The sequence below is a fragment of the Anabrus simplex genome, chromosome 5 (assembly GCF_040414725.1).
Source record: "Anabrus simplex isolate iqAnaSimp1 chromosome 5, ASM4041472v1, whole genome shotgun sequence".
NCBI classification, from domain to species: Eukaryota; Metazoa; Arthropoda; class Insecta; order Orthoptera; family Tettigoniidae; genus Anabrus; species Anabrus simplex.
In genome coordinates, this window is record NC_090269.1 from 257,069,934 (window position 1) to 257,093,129 (window position 23,196).

Consider the following 23,196-nt stretch of genomic DNA (forward strand, 5'->3'; position numbering starts at 1 on the left):
TAACTTCACTGGAGTGCTCCTCCAACCATCTGAGTGCCACCAAAAAGTTGTGACATGGCACTGTCCTGTTGAAACATGGCATCTCCATCAGGGTACTCTAGGGTCAGAAAGGGATGCAGATGGTTCGAACTAATGTCCACATAACATGCACCTGTCAGCGCTCCCTTGCAGCCGGACAATGGGGCCTAATTGCAACCATGAGAACGCGGCTCGGACCAGAAATGAGCCTCCTCCCGCCTGAACACAACCCTGTTTACACACTGGATCCATAGCTTCATGGGGCATATGCCACACTCTCATGCGCCTGTCAGCTAGATATAACTAAAACCGGGATTCATCGGACCATACCACATGCCGCCACCATTCCATGGTCTATTGCTGATGTCTCAGGTCCATGCACGTTGTTGAACTGTGTGTTGAGATGTCAGCAAAGGGACAAGAGTTGGTCTTCGGCTGGTGAAGTGTCGTGCAGTTGCCTCCTTACAGTCCTGGTAGAAATGGGTTCCTGACTCCCAACATTCAACAAGGCGGTGATCTTTCTCACAGTAGCCCGCTTGGCAGCATAATTGTAAGCTATAAATTTTATATTCTGTATCGAAGTGCAGTTATAAGAAATAAATTGACAGGAGGCTCCACCTTTTCAGTACAGTATATCTAGTAAATAGTATTGCATCAGTCTTGGGACTAGTTTCAGCCACTTAGTGGCCATCTTCAGCCAAATAAAAATTAAACAGCTAATAACTAAGACATATGTATACCAGTTAAAGACAATGTTGCAAGAATAATTATAACTTTAAAATATATAAAATACATAAACAAAAATTACGGCTGTGATCTTGTCATACCGGGCGAGTTGGCCGTGCGGTTAGGGGCGCACGGCTGTGAGCTTGCACCCGGGAGATAGTGGGTTCGAACCCCACTGTCAGCAGCCCTGAAGATGGTTTTTTGTGGTTTTCCATTTTCACATAAGGCAAATTCTGAGGCTGTACCTTAATTAAGGCCACGGCTGCTTCCTACCCACTCCTAGCCCTTTCCTATCCCATCGTCGCCATAAGACCTATCTGTGTTGGTGCGATGTAAACCAACTATCAATATATCTTGTCATAATATAATGACTTTCAGTTGACTTAGGACCTCGGGCAAAGAAGTAAATCTCTATAGTGAAATGTACAGTATATCTAATGTCTGATATAGATCAAGCATCGTCTTATTTTCTCCCTTAATGCTGCAACTTCTTCAGCATTGTTCCTCACTTGGTATGTTGTGTTGTCTGCCCTTTCTCGGAACTATTTCTTCATTTTGTCGAACTCCGTCGTTTGCTCTTGTATCATATTTTTTAGTTGCCCTAAAGGGCAGACTTCTTCAACTACCTCTTTTACTACCCTTCTGATTACTTCAACGTCGCCTCAACTCATGTTTCCACCGGAAGTCACACCGGGGTTCAGATCGTCTCCCGCAATCTATAGTATTACTAGAATCACCGCTGCTGTCAGCATCATCTCTCCTTTCATTCCCATTTCCATTCTACACCCTCCTAATTTCACTTATTGTTTCTTCCCTGCAATCTTCCTATGATCGTCCTGTATTGCTCCACATCAATCATTATCTATAAACTCTTCACTTCTTTCCTGCACTCCACTCCTGCGCTCCCCTCTCGCTCTACCGGAACCCTCCACTCAACACGTCCGTGCTCATCATTGGCTTAGACTGTACTGTTAAAACAAGTATACTTAAGGAAGACTTTGGAACAGTCATGGTCGAGTCTGCAGAAGAGACCTGTGGAAGAGTATCAGGGAGGAAGAAAGATCAAGAAACGCCCTGGTGGAATGACAGGGTAAAAGATATGGTTAAAGGGAAGAAACAATCTTGGAAAAGGTGGCTGAGAAACAGAACAAAAGAATGCAAAACAGAGTACAGGCACTGCAAGAAGGAGTGCTCCAAGGTGGTTCAAGAAGAGAAAAAGAAATGCTGGCAAAAATTCATTGAATCTCTGCAAGAAGATACAACTGGAAACAAAAAGATCTTATTCCAGTGGGTTAAAAAGAAGAAAAACTCAGGTGAAAATGCTAACTTAATTAAAAATGAACAGGAAGTTATGGCACAGAAGCAGGATATATTGCATATGTGGGGAAAATACTTTTAACAGCTTGACAATGTGCAAAATACCTCGGAACAAGGTGAAACCGAAGACCCAGATTTAGTGCAGATGGAAGATAAGGAAAACGAGGTATCCATGGCAGAGATTGAGTGGGCCACTAAAAGAATGAAACGAGGCAAGGCAGCTGGAATTGACGAGGTCACCATAGAAATGATAATAGCAGCAGGAGTAGTTTGTCTACAGTGGTTGTATAGACTCTTCGGAGTGATATGGAGAGAAAAGAGTGGACGAAAGGGGTCATTATACCAATTTTCAAGAAAGGAGACAAGAAGCAATGTGAAAATTACAGAGTGACAGTGATACCTCATACAGCTATGATCCTTGAAAGAATCTTGGATAGACAAATAAGAGACGGAGTAGAGGGAAAATTGGCAGAACACCAGTATGGATTCAGAAGAGGCAGGTCCACATTTGACCCAATATTTACATTGCGTCAAATGATGGAAAGGTATTGGGAATGTGGAAAGGACATGGTTGTAACGTTTCTAGATATTGAGAAGGCATATGACAGTGTTCCAAGGAATTTGGTATGGAAAACATAGACAGAGACACAGATTGGGAATGAAACAATGCAGATGTTAATAGCATTGCATCTAAATTGCAAAAGGTCCATTTCATGTTCGAATCAATTAATAATCCCAAATACTTAACATTACTTACTTTATAAATTTTGTAGCAGTTACAATTAAATTTACAGTTGATATTGTGTACAGTTAATTCATTAAAATCGTTCCGTGTATCAGTTACTGAAAAATTCATAAATTTTGTCTTTTTAATGTTTAAAAATATTCATTATTATCTAACCGTGCAGTGCTCGAGTTGCTCTCTGACTGACGAGATTCCAGCTATCACCCTCTACATAAATGACTGTATCATCTGCATATGTTACGATGAATAAGACGTCAATACCTATATCCCTTTTCTGTACTGGGTCGAGTATGAAGTAAAGTTAGACGAATCTTCGTAGCGAGTCTTAATGACCGTATGCCCTTCCTGATGTCGACCTGATCAGAGGAAGTAATGAAATGAAACGAATGACGTGATATGAGTAACTAAAAGGGATTATATTTACATTATATGTAGGCCTAAAAGTCGTTTTTGCCATTTATTGATTTTTTTTACATTTAGAAATAATGCCTTCCAATGAAAATAGCGAGTATAACTCAAATACATTCATAAGTTTGTTAGAGAACAGTGGAGAATGTTTACATGTACAACTTATAGCTCTTTATAGCCTAGAAGTCATGTATTCACTGCACAAAATTCGAAGATATCGCATATTGGATCCCCCTTTACTTTTTTTGGCTGTAAAAGTGGGGAAAATAGGGGTCTAATACGCGAGTAAAGCGGTAGTTTCTTTAATAGATTTAGACAAGGCAATGCAGGATCAAATAAAATGCCTATAATGGTTAAGTTTATCAACAGCGAGTGTGCCAGCCTGGCTAAGAAAGTGTTTTAAGATTGCTTGATTTGACTTCAGAGATGAAAGCAATGCATATTGTTCCTGAAACATGTATGATAGAAAAAATTATTTTCAATCATTAAAAGTTTATTGACAAGGTGGACCCAACCTAAAACTATTTTAAAATAGTTTCTTTAATAGATTTAGATAGGTCGATACAGGATCAAATATAATACCTATTATGGTTAAGTTTATCAACAGTGAATACAGCAAAGCGTGAAATCCACTGAATCTTAATACTCATTCGAGTGCTCGTTATTGTTGTCATTGTTATTATTACTATCAAATGCGCTGTTGTAGACAAGCCTTTTGTAAACGTGTAGTGAATCGTGACACCGTTTGGGCCGCGCTATGTTTGAGTTTGTAGCCTATCTTTCGTGTGAAGGGTACAGAAGTTTTGAGGGCCGGCTAGTAGCTTATAATATCACGCATGTGTAATTTTGTAAATACAGAGCAAGTTTTGAAATAAAGTGACATCACATTGTAAGATGAAAATTGTTTGTTGGTTTTGAGTTTGTGAAGTTTGTTTGCATGTGTTCAGTCCTGATCCAGCCAATCCCAAGCTACCATTCATATCGGTGGATCGTGATCTCGAAATCAGGCTGCCAACTGTATTGTCTAAATCATTGTTATTCAATGTGTGGTAGCACTGAGGGTACGCGGTTCATCTCAAGGGGTACGCAAATTTATCATAGCTTATGGTTTCGGTGAGCAGTTCAAAAAATAGTTGAGTCTACTCAAACAATGCAATATTAAAGTGATAAATTGTTTGAATTCAACAAAATAACTTTGTGACAATAAATAAGAAACTCAATCCTTTCAATTTCAAGCATTAAAAAAATTGCCAAAATGACCAAAATTTTTATTTTTATCTCCGGAGTGTCGCCTTAAGGCCACGGTCGCTTCCTTCCCATTTCTAGGTCTTTCCTATCCCATCATCGCCATAAGACCTATCTGTGTTGGTGCAACCTAAAATAATAAAAAAATGTACTTCCTCTTAAAAACAAAAATCACCACCACCACCGCACTACGAGGAGATTTCCTATGTGGTTGTTTTTTTTTTTTTCTCATGTAATCAGTCTTTTATAAACAAGTGCAAATGTATTTAAAAATTTATTACACCCTTCCTTGTCATTAAGTCTCTGGTTGCTTCAAGATACAATGTGCGTTCAGTCCTTAAGTACGCAGGTTAACATAAAGAAAATCCTCAACTTGAAAAATACATGTAACACTGAGCTCTTGGCTCCAAAATTAGGCCATTCTTTCCTTGCGAAAAGGTAAATAATCTGTGGTTGTAAATGCGTGGTTATGCATAGTATTTGTGCTACAGATAAGATCCCTTTTGTTCGCTGAGCCATACGACTCTGATTTGTTGCAATGATAACTGATCAAAACTCAGACGTCGAAAATTACTCCCTGTATTGGGCACATGCATTAACACATTGAAAACTAAGTTGAATGAGATCAGCATACGAAATTCAAATCCTACCCTCACAGTAACGTGAGTAATTACACAAATCGAACTCCCCCAGGCAAAAAAGAATCAGCCCATGCATAAAGTCATGGCTGAGCAATGCGGGACCAGAACCCACATTACAATATTGGGAACAAACAATAATATAGGACATAAAATGCACAATCTCTGAAAGGACACAACGTGGATAAAAATATAAACAGTTCTTGTAAAAAAACAAAAAAAAACATGGTTGGTATTTGGCTGTGCGTCAAATGGGAACCGGGATTCTTTCAAGATGGCCAAAGACCCTCCTCCATACTCGTCCACCATTGGCTATATTTGGGCTAGAAAATAAAGAGTGGCTCTTTTGCTCAATTCCCTAGGAATGAGCTTTCAATATTAAAACTATTGTAAATTATTCGGGTGGTTTTGGAAGATGTACATGTATGTTTTTATTGGGTACTGCTGTGTATTGCTTGCAATCCTCCAAACCGACCCATCCCTTGCTGGCACCATGGGAGGTATACGATCCTCCTAATACTTACCATTCCTGTCTTGAGGGTAATGGGCCTCAGCTGACTGAGAACAAATTCACACTAGTTAACCAAATTCTTTTATCACTTGCAAGCCCTTTTATCATAATAATAATTATTATTATATTATTATTATCATCATCATCATTGCGAGTAAACATCAGTTTACTCATCCTCATTACAAATGTCACCATTACCCTGTATTTGGCGTCGTGTAGTTATTTATCTCTTGGTTTTGCGCCAGACACATTTCTCCGGTCAACACATACAACTCTCCTTCTTATGAGCATAAGCATGTAGCTTTTCCTCAAATCATTCATTAATCCACCCCAGACTGATTTTCATTCCAGCCTATTCGCTAAGTCTCTGTTTTCACTGTTCAAAACCTTTTGATGACATGGCTTATAGTGGACTGCTCAGACATGATGTTCGGTTCGACCCTGGACTCACTGATGCCCCTGCAAGCTCAGCAACAAAAATGCCCCAGAGGAGGATCTTATGTGACTAACATGCATTAAGTAAGGTATAAGATAAAAGATGAGTGTAGTGCCCTTGCCAACAGGTCCCAAGTTCAGTTCCCTATCCTTATCATATTGTAGAAGACACTGTTTCCACAAATACAACTCAAATTTCCCCCTATGGTAACCTTCCAGAATATCCCACATAGGCAAACAGTATTATTCATCCCAATCTGAGGCACTCATTTAACTACACAGGATAACTCCTGAAAGAAATATAAAAGTAAGCATTGATCCCGTTCATAACCAACACTGTGGGTGTCCTGCATCGAACTATCCCTTTTTTATTTTTTTATTTTACAAGCTTTTTCAATGTTCACGTGCTTAGTATAAAAAGGGTCACTTATCTGGCATCTGGTGAATGCTGTTTACCTGGCTCTTATAGTTAAACTTAGCTGTCCACTGAGCCTGAAATGACTCTCTACTAAATGCAATAATTATTAGTATACTGTTGACCCTACTACAAAATCTGTTCAACAACTTTCCGGCACACAAATTAATTTAAGCCTGATTCACAGCTCAAAGTAGTGGACATTGTGTGGTTGTAAATAAAGTGCTGTTCTTACACCGAGGCTAAGAATATAATTCCTGCGTCCTTAAAAATATTTTTCCTAATCGAAGCAAAGTTCATTTCAGTGATCATGTCCTTTAGATACCGAAATTGGTACTCATGTTACTTCCTAAACTATGAAGTGGACTGGTAGACAGTGATACTTTCGAGGTACATTTCTGTGACTGGAAGATAACTTGAAAATGGCTGTGAGGCACCATTGTCCACCAATTTATTCCTTTCTAAGGCCACATCCGTAGATAATGTAGAGTGGGGTTGATGACGAAAAAGAGGTCCGCCATCTGTGGTTAGAAAATTACGCTGAGGGTCTCAAATCCTAGCCCTTGGGTGACAAAGATCCAACATTCATTTGTGATCGGAATCCGATCAAACAATTTTTCATAATTTACTCATTTAGGGATGCGCTACTGGGGTCACTGACCATTCCCACTATGTTGGCTGTAAATGTCGGTTAATTCCCTTAGGGTGACCGTTAATGTGATTTGCTTAGACAGTATCCTCAGGATAGAAAAGGTTGGCGTATTGTCGGGTTTGATCATTTATGACTGTTCAGGTCGGTCTTTTATTGAAATTTCAGATATCTGGATTCAGAGATAATGAATTCATTTTCAAAATGTTTTCCTGAAGTTGGCATTATTGGGGCATTCTCTTTTTTAGCGACTGCTTACCAAAATTTTAAAGTTTTAATGAACCTTCCTTGTCTACCCTGTTTGTCTTTTCTTGTCTTGGGCAACCGCACTCCCTGCGTGAGGGCATGTAGACCCCTCTTGGCTCCCAACTGCCACTCTGTTATTCTGCAAAGACCAGATTTATTGACATCAGAATTAAATTCTCATGAAAATGAGCAGAACAATAGTGCATTGTATAATAGTCTGCTCAAAATCTGACTCTGTAAAATCATGAAGAAATGGTGCAAAGTCCCTTGAGTGTGGTGTTCATACAACATTTGGGTATAATATGATAAACATATTTTAATTTTATTGCATACTTTTCCAGTGAATGCAACATATTAGTTTTCTTAGATCTCCTGTACTGTTGAGTGAGTGTGTGACAGTTGCTTATCTAAAGAATGACATTTGTTTCCACATGCAAAGACCAGATTTATTGACATCAGAATTAAATTCTCATGAAAATGAACAGAAAAATAGTGTATTGTATAATATTTTAGTCCTTCAAAGTATCACCAAATCACATAGCCTGTAAGGCTTTTTAATATGGTTTGATCATAATTATTTATTAAATTTATGTTGTAGTTTTTTTAATTTTTTCAGTGTATTTTAAATCACCAAAAAGTGCAGTGTGTTAATACCACCTTATAACAATAATATTAGCACATGTTGTTACCCGTGTGTCAAAAATCATAAAGGGACTACAATTCCCCTACTCATTTTGTAGATTGTGGTTAATTTTAATCATGTATCAATTAGTCTCACATTATATGTAGCTGAAGATGTCTCGAATTATGGGACGAAACATGTAACATGTAGTACTCTTTAACATGTTTAATATCTTAATGATCAATATTCACGGATTGTATTGAAAAAGGTGGACAATTATATCTCCAAAGTAACGGGATAGTTGACATCAGTATAACTAGACATGAAATTTATTTTATGTAATTCTTTCTCTCATTCAAAATCAGTATATCCAGTGTAATATAATGCATTTCTGTGGCATGCTCATATTTCTGCATTATGCTACATAATATTTGCCAGCTCTATATCCTTGACTCCAATTGCGTTTCCATATTCAGGTTGTGCTTGACAACATTCATGGGATTAATTCTCCTCATGGTGTAAATGTTAGTGTAACCCGCAACTGAGCACTCTAAGAGACACACCTGTACTGCAGCTATACTTGTCAGTGCAGATACAACATGCCTAGTGGCGGTAGTAGGCAACTGCTAAGTTTTATATGGATGCAGAACGTGCGAGGTCAATGGTGTCCCTTGTTGGAATGTTTTCTGAGCAAGTTAGATTTAAATGTGAAATATCCAGTTACTTCTTTGTCATGTCATAGTCCTGTTTTAGTTATATTTTAGTTTTACTGCTTTGCTATGAAACTTTATTATATGTGTACTATCTCTGCAATATGATTTTTGCTTTTCAGGAAATTGAAGAGGCTTGCAAGCGAATCAAACGGGAAATTGACAATCTAGGTCCGGAAGTTGGTGAGCTTAAATGTATTCCATTGTATTCAACACTCCCACCTAATCTTCAGCAACGTATTTTTGAACCTGCGCCACCTAACAAACACAATGGTGCCATTGGACGTAAGGTAGTGGTCTCGACAAACATTGCTGAGACATCCCTTACAATTGATGGAGTGGTTTTTGTGATTGACCCAGGATTTGCTAAGCAGAAGGTGAGATCTTCAGTAGTTGTTATTGTGAGAAGTGTTGTATTTGTAGAATGTTTGATATCTAAAATACTGTAATGTGGGGTGTATAATGAAAGCTGATTAACGGCAAACCAGTACCTGCTGGAGTTCCCTCTGTTGGCTGTTTCCAGTCAGATAGCGTGGACTGTTGCTGCCAGTATTGATCGCGAGGAATGCTTGGTGTGACGAGCTGCCCTGGTGTTATTAATGAAACTACTCTGTGACCTGAGATGCTGTTGTACTATTTCTTGACCATAGAGAGGATGACTGTTGTCCAGCTCTTGTATGAGTTTCTCAATTTCAACTGCTACATGCTGTTGGATTGAAGGTGGAGCCATCCTACAAGTGTGGTAGAGCTTTTTGTTGTGTAGTAGTTTGAGGCAGCCAGAAATTGTCATTAAAAGCAGTATCCACTTTCTTGGAATGGACAGAGTTGACCCACACTAGAGCTCAACTATAGAGAAAAAAATTGCCAAGGCTGTTGTTCGTACTGTTGCTGGGTGTGCTTCCCAGCTTAACCCTGTTAGTATGCATTGTAGACTACTCCTGGCTCTGACCTTCATTCTGACAGGATGAGAATGTTCTCTAAAAGACCAAACAAGCTGAACTCCAAGGTATTTGACAACAGGGGTGAACTTGGGTTACCTCCTTCGCAGCTGATGTGGAGTTTGTAACTTGCAGTACGATTACGTAGATTGAAAAGTGTAACCTGTATTTTCTTAGGATTCAGCTGAAAATAATTGTCCCTTTAATTTATGAACAGTACATTAAGGCAGTTCTGCATTTTGGAATCTACTTCCCAAAATGATCTGGATTGGGTTCAAACACAGACAGTCAGCAAAGAGAAAATATTTGGTGTTCAGTTCAGTAGGTTGTTCATTAGTGTACAAATATACTAAAGAGAATGTGTGCAATAACACTATTCCATTGGTTCCTCCAACTTTTTTTTTTTTTTTTTTTTTACCTTGAAGCATCATTTTGAGCTGTCTATTCATTAACAAGCATAGAATAATTCTTGTAAGTTTGAAGTCTTCCCTCATTTTAAAGAGCTTGGTGGTTGATCGTATCGTAAGCAGGCAGTCAGCTCAACAGAATCAGCACCAGTTACTAAGGTCCTTCTGAAATCCATCCTCAATATACTTGGTTAGGTTCAGCACTATGTCTGCGCACAATCATTCTGGTTTGAAGCCTGCTTGTTGATTAACCCTTTTCTACAGACTATCTTTGACTCACTGTCTCGCAAAACCTAGAGTAATAATTTGCCTGTCAGGTATAGTTATAAATGAAATGTCGTATGGCTTTTAGTGCCGGGATATCCCAGGACGGGTTCGGCAGGTATAGTTGTGAAGTACCTTCACTAAATAATTTATTTTGTAAAATCCACTCAAGATATTGGTTTCAAATTTTGTAAGAAGGGAAAATACACTAGAGGTATTCTAAAATAATTCAATGAGATCACCTAATTACACGAAGGAACTCCCCATTTCTGACTGATACATCAAGAAGCATCCAACATGGTGCAAGTTAATGCTAAATAGTTTATTCTTAAAGAAAGCAGGACTTTACTCTAAATCCCCCAGTTTATTTCATTTTCGGAATCTGTCAGATGAAGATATTTAGATAGCAAATCATACTGCCTCTCAGACATACAAATTATAAGCTATTTTTCACTGAATGGGGTTGGAAGATAAACTGACATTAGTCGGAATGTTGTGTAGTTAAGTAGAGGTCCATAGTCCAAAACAGAATTAACTGGAGGATTAAAACTGATGATTATGTTTTGTACAAGTAGGCCTAATATTTTAAAAGGAGACAGTACCTGAATGAGCATCCCCTGTCCTGTGCAATATACTGTATTTCGATTTCCTTCAGGTTTATCTTCTGTTCCAATTGCTTCCCACACCATTTTTATTATTATATCTACAACTTCAAACTCAACTTCGTCAACATATTGCCATATGTACTCGCGTATTAGACTGCTTTTTTCTTCCACTTTTACAGCCAAAAAAAGTAAGGGGGTTCCAATATGCGATAACCTCAAATTTTGTGTAGTGAACACATGGCTTCTAGGCTATAAGGAGCTACATATTATACATGTAAACATTCTACAGTATTCTTGAACAAACTTATGAATGTATTTGAGTTGTACTGGTTATTTTCATTGGAAGGCAGTATTTCTAAATGTAAAAAGACAAATGGTGAACATGACTTTTAGTCCTACTATAAAGTAAATATAGTCAGTTTTAGTTACTCATATCACATCATTTGTTTCATCTCGTTAATTCCCCCGATTAAGTTGCGTCAAGAAGGGCATACGATCGTAAAAACATGCTACAAAAATTCACCTTGCTTCATGCTAGACTCCGTAGAGAAAAGAGATAAGGGTATATTGTATTATCATATTATGCAATATTGATAGAAAAGAACTTAATGGCTAGTCATTTGCGTCTGTCAGTTGAGCAGAGTCCTGAGTAAATCTAATCCCTCCTTTTATTTGAATTAACGTCTTGTGTCGCCAACTTCCCTGCTTTGCAGGTTATAAATTTCATTTTTTGTCCATATTAAAGATCTACTTGTGATACAAATTCTTATAATTTTGTTAAATACCACCAATTCAGTACAATAATAACGTAATAAAAACGTGCATATTTATTAAGTTGTTAATATGGTACATGTTTCGCTCCTTTTTCGTGAGATCATCAGCCAATTGTCATTTACTTAAGGTCATATAAGATCGTGAATCTATTCTATTGTATTAAATTATGTTTGTAAACCTGATTGACAAATCTTATAATATTTTACAAGTCATATAACAATAAAATTATGTCTTTAAGTTAAAACATATTTGTCTAAAATCTATCTAAGTCTAACATTTTATTGACAAAACTCATCTGGTGAACATCCTTTAAAATTATTTTAAAAACCTTTTGAGATCTGGCTAATTCTATTCATTCAATGTTGCTTGACTTATATGCTTGTTGTTGAAACTTCGTTAACTATATTAAATTTTCTACAGTTAATTGCCTATGTTATGAACATTTAACTTGTTCTCAATGTTGCTGGAGTAACATTTGTACAATATGTATTGGCATTGATCTTATGTTGTCAGTACGAGGTTATTGTTTATGAACAAACTTGTTGGTGAATAAAAACTTTCTAATGTGAGGTAGAATTTGAATGGTTCTCATATGTTCCAAACTGGGCTTGTTGGTATTTCTGTAATGAAAGATAAAAAATATATGTTTATGGTTTTGATTATAATTCTGTATAAACTTCTTATCGAAAGGATTGTCACTTACTTTTCTTTCTGCTGCGTAATTGTCTAGTGTTACTCCTAGCCTCTTGAGAACACTCGTATTGACGACATAAGATTAATGCCAATACATTTTGTACAAATGTTACTCCAGCAACATCGAGAACAAGTTAAATGTTCATAACATAGGCAATTATCAACTGTAGAAAATTTGTTAATATAGTTAACGAAGCTTCAACGACAATCATACAAGTCGAGCAATAGTGAATCAATACAATTAGCCAGATCTCAAAAGGTTTTTAAAATAATTTTAAAGGATGTTCACCAGATGAGTTTTGTCAATAAAATGTTAGATAGATTTTAGACAAATATGTTTTAACTTAGACATAATTTTATTGTCATATGACATGTACCATATAAACAAATTAATAAATATGTAAGTTTTTATTACATTATTATTGTATTGAATAGGTGCTACTTAACAAAATTATAAGAATTTGTATCACAACTTCCCTGCCACTGGCATGTCGTCATTCCAAATGACGTCGTCTTCACTGCCATCTCGTTAGCCATGCATCGAGAGCATTCGAGGTCCCATCTTCTTGAAAGTTTTAAAAATAATTTCGTTCCCAACTATAGAATCCAGTCAGTGAGAATCTATTTCCAAATGGTTTCTGGAAAGTTTGCGTATGTGTAGCAGAAACCACCCCTTCCGAATAAAGACGTGCTGCAGAAAGCGTGCCAAACCACCAGGTGATGACTAGCATGTTAAGAGTTGTACTTCCGAATGTGATACATAGTGACTGGAAGCGTTCTTTGCATAAGTGCAGCTATCAAAATCCAAACACTTATTTTTAAGGATATTTCATGCTTGTTGTCCACATTTATCACATCAGGATTTACCTAAACAGCTGTAAATGAGATAAGAGGGATTGCATTGTTAAGGTTAGGTATGCTATTAAGTGCCCACATAGTGCCAGAAGCTCCACGATGGGAAGATTAAAAATAAATAACAGGAAAGTTTACCGCATTTATGGATATCTACAGGTGTAAAAGTTTCAGACAAATTTATTAAAAAATCACCATTCCAATACTTCACATTCTTTTCTTTTACCTCAACCAAATATCATTAACTCTTTTCTGAGTATTTTGTAGATTATAAGAAGGAATGTTTTTTTCTTTGTAAGCATCTTAAAAACTTTGGAATTAATTCAAGCTTCAAACATTCTTTTTAAAAAATAGATATCTCTGGAGATTTTGTGGACCTTGACTTTAAGATTAAGATATCAGTTTTTCATATTTGCCTGGTTGGCTGTTATATTACATGTTATGAGTCTCATTATGATAGCCATATTGGAGTACAGAATGTAAAAGTTTCAAACAAATTTATTTAAAAACCACCATTACAATTGGAATGCTACCATGGCCAAACTCTCTGAAAACTTAGGTTTCAAGTACTTGGTTCCTTTTTTTATATTGAACTCTTACTCGCATTGAATTACAGCAATGTTTTGGCATAGCACTTCATAGGGTATAACATTTAGTGTAGAAAGCAATTAATGCTCTCTAATCCTGCGGTGCTTCTCAGCAGGACATACATAGATGAGACCAATCTCCAGCAGTGATACACCAGCATACAACATGGCCGAACAACACACACTTCAAGCAGGACAACCCGATCTCAACAACCCCACCATACAACACCAACTATACCTCTGTTCCATCAAACCAGCCATAAAGAAAAATTTCTACAAATCACATATCTCTGTACTAGCTTATTTCCAATATTCCATGTTTATCACAAGTGGGACACCATTTGAAATAATGACACAAGTTTGGCGCACTGAGGCCTTGAGAACTGTCAGAGACCCACTTCGTTTACAGGCACCAAAATCTTGCACAACTCTCTCTATATAGTTCGCTTGTTTACCAAGATATCCCACTTTTCAGAAACAATGCCACCAGTCCAACATAGAATTCTTACAACGTGCAAACAATGACTCACCTACATCAACAAATACACACAGTATGCTGACAATGTAATACGCAATTCTGACAATGCAAAACAATACCTACCGAGCTCGATAGCTGCACTCGCTTAAGTGCGGCCAGTATCCAGTATTCGGGAGATAGTAGGTTCGAACCCCACTGTCGGCAGCCCTGAAAATGGTTTTCCGTGGTTTCCCATTTTCACACCAGGCAAATGCTGGGGCTGTACCTTAATTAAGGCCACGGCTGCTTCCTTCCCACTCCTAGCCCTTACCTGTCCCATCGTCGCCGTAAGACCTATCTGTGATATAGATGTTGATTCCCATAGGGAATCTGAAATATTTGTTCTGAATGAGTAAATTTATAATACCAATATAAATGGTCCGTTATTGGACATTATAAATTTTCCAGCTAACTCATTCCAATATTTCAGATTCCCTATGGGAATCACCATCTATATCATCTGATGGCCAAGCAGGCATCAATTTTTGATAATGGGACAAAGTCTCTCATAGTGCATTGGCACTGCTGGTGGCTACAATTAGCCTATGCAGTGGCCTGCATGGTATGCACTAGCCAGCGTCTTGGTAGGTGTGCTAGGTACCAACTGATGAGCCCAGCCTAGCACACAAGGGCGAAACACTGGCAACCAGGAATGAGTTAGCTGGAAAATTTATAATGTCCAATAACGGACCATTTATATTGGTATTAGACCTATCTGTGTCGGTGCGACGTAAAAAACAACTAGCAAAAAAAGAACAAAAAAACAATACCTGATCCATAACTAGCCGTTAATATTAACATAAATGCAGAAACTGACTTGGTGTGGAGTTGAAATTTTGTCCCATTACAAAGCCAATAACATAATTATTATTTATTATCAATTTTTCATAACTTAGCAATGCCAGTAACTCATAGAGTAGGAAAGAAATGCATTACAATTTCAATCTCAAATCAGTGACTCATTGAGGAGGGATGTAGAGATGGCACCATCCTTGTTGAATCTGTGGGATCAGTGTGGCTGTATTTTGGTATCCTGTATGTTGACAGATCAAATGAAATCATGGAAGAGCTTTACTAAAAATTTTCCTTCCAAGAAAATTCTTACCAAATAAAGCAAGAAGTATATCTTACAATTTGTTTTCTTCTTCTTTCGGGCTCTTTTTCTAATTCTAGAATTCCTTATTTATATAGTGTTAAAATACAACCTTTTAAAGAATTAGTCTCTCAAGACTCGTTTATGTGATTTATTATTCTTTCAGTTATGCAATTGTTGACTTCAATTTTCAGGTTTACAATCCACGTATTAGAGTGGAATCCCTTCTGGTATCTCCAATCAGTAAAGCATCTGCACAACAACGAGCAGGCCGAGCTGGCCGTACAAGGCCTGGGAAATGTTTTCGGTTGTACACGGAGAAGGCTTTCAAACAGGAAATGCAAGATAATACATATCCTGAAATTCTGAGATCAAATCTTGGTTCTGTTGTACTTCAGTTGAAAAAATTGGGCATTGATGATTTGGTGCACTTCGATTTCATGGATCCACCAGGTAAAATATTTTTTTTGTGGTAGGGAAAATGAACTGTTCTATATTTTCTATTTCTAGAAATATACAGTATAACCCCAAATTTGCGTGACTTTAATTTAGTGTAAACCTGCTTAAGCTCCAAAAATTATTTCAGAGGAGAAAATTTTATATTGATATACTGGAATTTGCATTAGGGTAAAACCGACCTTTGGCATAAGGAAACATTAACATTTTTTAGTATTTATTTCTATTCTTTATAGTTATGGACTTGAATACCTACAAAAACAGATGTTATAAGCTTACTAAGGATAATGTAAGGCAGAAGAGGAATTTGTAGTGCGGGTGCGTAGCGCTTAAGTAAGATGTCGGACGACTTCCATATCAATCCGACCGCAGCTGTTGTAGTACAGTAGAAGTCCAATGTAGCAAGAACCCTGTTGTAATGTTAATTTTTTTATGCCCCTCAGAAATTCCTGCATAAATCTGGAAAAAAAACCTTCTGTTATGAGAACCCTTTCGCTTGTTCACCTGTTATTACGAGCAAATTTGGGCACATTAATTTTGCCTTTATAGACATTAATCACTCCAGCATACAGTATATGTTGGTTGTGATTGATCATCTTCCTTATCGTCTGCCTCCATGGCTAATTGGTTAGCGTGCTGGCCTTTGGTAAAAGGAGTCCCAGGTTCGATTCTCAGTCGTACCAGGGATTTTAAATTTCATTAGTTAATTCCTATGGCTTGGGGGCTGGGTGTTTGACATCTTCGGCATTAGATTTAATCTTACGTAGGGCCTTGCTCTCACAGATGCACAGGTCACCTGTACTGCGTCAACCCAAAAGACCTGCACCAGGCCTCTCCGGAGGCCAGACCATTACAGTAGAACCTCGATAATTCGAAATCGGTTAATTCAAAATCCCACGTAATTCGAAGAAGCTCTCGTTCCCGGAAACATGAGATACAGTTTTGCATGTTATTTAAATTGTTTAATTCGAAATACGGATAATTCGTAATTCGAACTACAATGTCGGCCCCATTACCGAAATTCAAATTTTAATTCGAAACTGCCTTTACATTTTAAAACAATAGTATATTACAGAGTAATTTCAACTCAAAATTTATCCGCTTCATAATAGAACGCGTGTTCCGGAACGTGGAGGGGTAGCTTTCCGCACTTACTCACTTCGGTGGGTCTACAGTGCGCTTCATGATTGCCAAGTTGAATGAAATCGGAATTATTTTGTATTCAACCTTTTCAGGAATGCCGTAATATCACGCAACAGGCAGTGTGCGGGAAAACAGAATGCGCGAACACTGGCGATGCCGACAGTTGACGAAAAAGCGTGGCTCATATAATAAATTCGTAGGCACCGAACAATACTCTCATTGCCGATGAAACTGTATTGCTTTATTTTAATGCGAGCCCAAACGGTCTTATGGTTTTAAAGGAGATAGTGCCAGCCGGGGAATCGTACAAGGGTCGGGGATGGGGGTCATTGTAGAGCGTTGCAATTGCATTGCACATGGAAGCGAGAAACTTTATCCCCTCGTCATAGAAAAGTTCGATAAGCTACGTTTTAAGGGCGTCGGGCACTTTCCATGCTAGTACAAAGCATCGAAAAATGCAAACAGTACAGATATCCAAAAAATAATGCATTTGTACAGGGGAACCAGCATAATTTATCCTCGTCTTTGAATTGTGTGATTTTTTTTCTTTCGTTGCGTGAGGTTATGTTCGTCAGTGATTTATCCAAGTGCATTATTTGAACATTGTAAATGCATCTTGTTGGATACATTTCGGAAATAGTTTTTCTATGGCATTGGAAAGGTTTAAACTGTGAATCGAGATGTTTGCATGTATTAATGGGTCTTAGAATACTTTGTGACGCGGCAAGTGTTTACATTTCTGAAGTACGAGAAAAGTGCCATGGCGGGAATTCGTACAAGGATAGTCATAGGAAAGTTTGATTTTAAGGGCATCGGGTACTTTCTGTGTAAATACAAGACATCTAAAATGCATACAGTATAGTACTCCAATGAATAAAGCACTTGCACATGGGAGCCAGCATAGATTTCTACTCGTCTTTGAATCGTGCTTTTTTTTCTTTCTTTCGTTGCGTGAGGTTGTATTTGCCAGTTAGATATGCAAGTGCATTATTTGAATACTGTAAATGCACCTTTTTGGATTCATTTTGGAAATAGTTCTTTTTTCATGGCATTTGAAAGGTATAAACTGTGAATCAAGGTTATCTGCATGCAGTAACGGGCTTAGAATATTTCGTAACGCGGCAAGGGTTGGTACTTCTGAATTGCGAATTGGCGGTTAATTCGAAATCACGTAATTCAAAGTCCGATTTTTTAGTCCCAACGATTTCGAATTAACGAGGTTTTACTGTATAATCTTCCGTATCAGTTCCTTGCTGCGTGCATGAGTGAACTCTCGTTGGCATTTGAAGGGGCTGTCATTGTCGATCGATAATACCTGTCAACTCATGACTCCGACTTCTGTAAACAAACATTAGGAGAACATGTTTTTGCAATGAGTATGTAAATAACATGGTTGACAGCAGTTGTTTACTTAGAAATAAGGGCTGAACTAGACTGTAGTGAATTGTAATTATTGAAATGAGGATTCTAATACTGCTGACACTTGAATAGAACATCATGCATATATATATATATATATATAATTACAGTCTGTAAGACTTGTGATTTTAGTGTACCAATTAGTACAATCGTGTGTACATACAGTGAAACTCGGTTAAGAAGTTCCGCATAAGATGTTTTCCCGCCTAAGAAGTGTTGATATTCTTGGTCCCTTGATCAGTTGCATTAAGATATATGTATATTTTTCCCGTTTAAAATGTTCTGTTGTAAATATATTTTCCGCTTAAACAGTTCAGATTTTAGAGCCCCTTGAGATAGAAAACGTCCGCTCAAAGCAGCCCGTGGTTAGAACCCTCCAGTCTCCGCGCAAGTTGCACCCTGTGTTAGACCGTTCGCGCGCTCGCGGTGTGTGTCTGGTGTCACGGAACATGTGCGGGCCTGCCACGGCCATATGACGTCACGCTATGACAACACGGACAGCAGATGCTCACTCTCGACTTGAATCGAATCGAACCCATCAGTCAAAATTTCCACTCCACCGTTCCATCTAGCGGAATAAAATCGAACGGGATTCTACGTAAGAAACATAAAGTACGCAATGGATGATTTGATAAAACTTTAATGCAGTAATTTGCGGGCCGCGACAGGGTGAAGTCATTAATCGAGGTGGCCTAAACATTAATTAAAAACCGTAAAGTGCATTTGTCCACAACATTACTGTTAACCTACCACAAAACTGAATATTCTAACCTGTCTGATTTTTCATTCCCTTGCTTATTTCCTTCCAGGCATTCAGTCTTACGTTGTTGCAATAATACTTATGGGCCTTGCCGTAGAGGAAATTAAGTTTTTGAACTAAACTGATAAGATTTTCCGTGTCTATTATTAGTGAGGTGAATAAAAACAACTTCGCGACTCTATGCAGGAAACAGCCGATTTGCCAGCAGCCAGCTGATACACATGCCGCCAAACAGCCGGGCAGCCGGCCGAAAGATCCCGATCGTTTACGAAGTTGAACGAATGTTGGTAGCCAACTGGGTGTTGAGGGAGGCACACATAATCATTGCAATACCATGTGTTGGCATAAAATTGAAAGTTATTTTTAATTTTACCTTTATACGAGCTAAACATTGTATTATCGTGTCACTCGTAATTATTACATCGCATTATTAGAACGTAGCACAAGGATGAGGAGACATGAAATAAAATTATCGCGGGGAAAGAAACTGTTTACGTTTAGATGTGCTAGCGTTGCTACTGCGCCTTTATCTCTCCCACGTAATACCCCAGATACATTTCCATGTACTAATTTCTGCAACTTCGAACCAATGTTTCTTTTCTTCATTACCTATAGCATGAAGAGGATTGAAGCGGGAAAATAAACTCAATACTGGCTTGGCCATGCGGTACTTGTGAAACAGCCAGAAACTACGCCCGTTGCCGTGACAACCAGTAGGAATGCAGGGGCGATTTAGGCCTAGGTTCTAAGAATCTCTAAGAGTAAGTTGCTAGATTTCCCATTTGCTGCCGTTATCCTTGAAGCAGGTGTCAGGGGTGTGAGGAAGATAGAAAGCACATGCTAACAAACTGTAGTACACGTCTTGTCATTGCTTCTTGTAAGCCTAAGCTACGGATTGCCAAGCATAGTGTAGCGTCATAATTAGTATGAATAGGAATCGGTGAAGTTAGTTGTACTTGTAATGTCAACGTACAAGCTTTTTTTAAGTGAAAATGAGCGCATCTCAGAGGAAAGAGATCAAGCGAATGGCACTAACAATAAAAGACAAAGTGGAGAGTGGCGTCATCTACACTTTCTCGTGTTGCCTTGGCAAAGGAGCTGGGGATGACGCCGTCTACTTCGAAGAAACAAGAGATCTCTGCTTCTGCAGGGAATACTTCAGCAAATTGTAAGGAAGTTAAATCTGAAAAGTACGATGAAATAGAACAAGTTCTGCTAATATGGTTTAAACAGCAGCGAAGTTTAAACATACCTTTCAGTGGGACTATTGTGCAGGAGAAAGCCTCATGCAAATTAAGGGTACCTTTTACCGCGTCGAGCGGGTGGCTGGAACGCTTTAAAAATCGAGCCGGCATCGTTTACTAAGCCGGCCCCATGGTGTAGGGGTAGCGTGCCTGCCTCTTACACAGAGGCCCCAGGTTCGATTGCTGGCCAGGTCTGGGATTTTTACCTGGACCTGGTTCGAGGTCCACTCAGCCTACGTGATTAGAATTGAGAAGCTATCTGACGGTGAGATAGCGGCCCCGGTCTAGAAAGCCAAGAATAACGGCAGAGAGGATTCGTCGTGCTGACCACACGACACCTCGTAATCTGCAGGCCTTCGGGCTGAGCAGCAGTCGCTTGGTAGGCCAAGACCCTTCAAGAGCTGTAGTGCCATGGGGTTTTTGGTTTTCGTTTACAAAACAATTTGTTGCGAAGCAGTGAGTGTAAGTTCGGAGGAAAGGGAAGTGTGGAAGGACATGGTTCTGCCTGCTAAAATAATCAAACCTTGCAACGTTTTTATATAAGTTAATATGTTCCCTTCTCTTATCAAATATATTTATAATATGGTATGTTCAATTATTTTACTTTATCTCTAAAAATATTGTCATGATAATCAAATTTTTATATTGTGGCTTTCTGTAAGCAGCTCTTATATATCGGCCTATTTCGGTATTGTTCACAAACAAGGAAATCTGTTGGCTGTGTGTTTCACATGTATTTCAAAGTACAGAATAAGTTTTTGGGTATTACCCCTTTTAAAAAGTTTCCTGTTTAAGAAGTTTTTTTTTTTCTTTTTTGCAGTCCCTTGAAAAACTTCTTAACAGAGTTTCACTGTATGTATATTGCCCCCTATATCCCGGGTAGGCTCAGCCTGTGAACAAGAGTTCCAATGGTGGACTGTTCGATAACTGGTTTCGCTTATTTTAGGGGCAGTTAAAAGGACAAGGACTGGCGACAATGGATAAACAGATTTTTTTAAAAAATTTGGCATTTATTTATAGTAGCACTCCTTGAATAACAATTTAAACAAAATTTACAAATAAATCTCGATGTTCTCTTAATATTTCTTCTCATAAGATTGTTTGACAACATTCAGACTCCTTGGTTCTCCCACAATGAATCCTGAATTACACTGAAGTGTGAATAAAAATAATAATTAGCCTTCGCCTGGCCCGAGAAAAATTATAATTATTGAGGGTGAACCTCATCTATACTTCTTTGAATAAATGTTCTTAACAGAAAATTGACAATCGCGATAGCACGTTTACAATTTAAGAAACTGAAAATTTTATCTTAATTTCAAAAGAATTTAAATAATATCGTCATGAAAATCTCACAAATAATATTGAGATTTTTGCATTATCATTTTATCTTAATTGTTAGAAAATTCCTCTGATATTGAAATAAATTTTAGTCAAAAACTTGAATAGATTACATTTTCAAAAATATTTCAAGTAACGTTATTTCAAACAATTATGACGATTTAAAATTTCACAAACATTATCAAGATTATAAAGAAGCATTCTATCCATGAAAATCCTTCAGAATGAACTTCAAAATAATTTATAACATTAATAAAGTAATGTTACACACGCCTTGGAACTTTTACAATATTTACATGTTTTCATAAACCTTTTTTAACCTTTGTTTGTGCGAGGTTGAAATAATGAGCCTATTCATTTCTAATAGCACTTCAATGTAGATCTTTACTGAAATATATAATAAAATTCGCTAAACACCATTAATTCTGCACGAAAAATTAGCACAAACAACGCCGAAGTAACCTGAGACCATCGTGGTGAACACGTGGTCAGGTTAGAACCACATTTCAATAAATCACAGAATATATTTTGCTAACTACTGCATTCATTTTACATGCACACACATGATACACATCATTTACTTACATTATTTACAAACGAGTTCTAGAATTTAAATTTAGATTTTGATTATTATCATAATCCTAGCAATGGATTGGTCAGATGACAGTATCAGGTAAATAGTTACATCCGACAATCAGTGACACGTGATTGAAGATGGCACTCACTTATTACAGAAAATAGCATGAATACTGCAATGTCGATCAGATAAACAAATTCAGCAATTTGATATTCAGAAGAACTGGTGAACAAATATCACGCACCAATATTATGGTTAAACATCAATGTCACTGGATACATGGTCAGTGAGTCACGATAAATTTATTATTATCCCTAAATCACATAAATATCACTTAACGTGTGCTCCAAAATTTGTAGTTGCATGGTAATCCAAAACACATGCATCTCCACAATAATCCGTAAATTAATCCTACAGGATCGCCGTATTCCAGGCTCATAATTCATCAACAGAGCACACATTAACTATATCTCAAAAACAGCAAATGTTATTTATCACTCATGACCGTTAATCTTTTGTTTAACCCGGTCTCAAAATTTATTATTATTATTATTATTATTAATGGCGTAGGGATGTGGCGACCCCATCGCCCAGTTTGAAACCACTGCAATCAGCTACCCGAGTATTGGCGGGAAGACCATAACATTCGCGGGGTATGGAGGAAATGCCTACTCCCAGTCCTGAACAACTAGGATGAAATAAGGCAAAAAGCCTTCTTCACAATTCATCTTTCATCACCCATCATTCACCATTCATCACCTTGCCAGATCACATCTGGCATTGTAAGCCCTGACTTCGGTCAGAAATGTATTGATCATTGATCAGACAATCAGCCTATTAT

General features: G+C 37.7%; 1 protein-coding gene across 2 annotated transcripts in view; it reads left to right on the forward strand.

The window, feature by feature from the left end:
* The window catches only part of Dhx15 (DEAH-box helicase 15), a 204,095-nt gene that overhangs the window by 93,958 nt on the left and 86,941 nt on the right, over nucleotides 1-23,196 (forward strand). For both annotated transcript variants that reach the window (XM_067147359.2, XM_067147358.2), the window contains 2 exons: nucleotides 8,808-9,062; nucleotides 15,610-15,868. In XM_067147359.2, coding sequence (XP_067003460.1) covers nucleotides 8,808-9,062; nucleotides 15,610-15,868 — 514 coding nt within the window. The remainder of the gene's footprint in view (nucleotides 1-8,807; nucleotides 9,063-15,609; nucleotides 15,869-23,196) is intronic.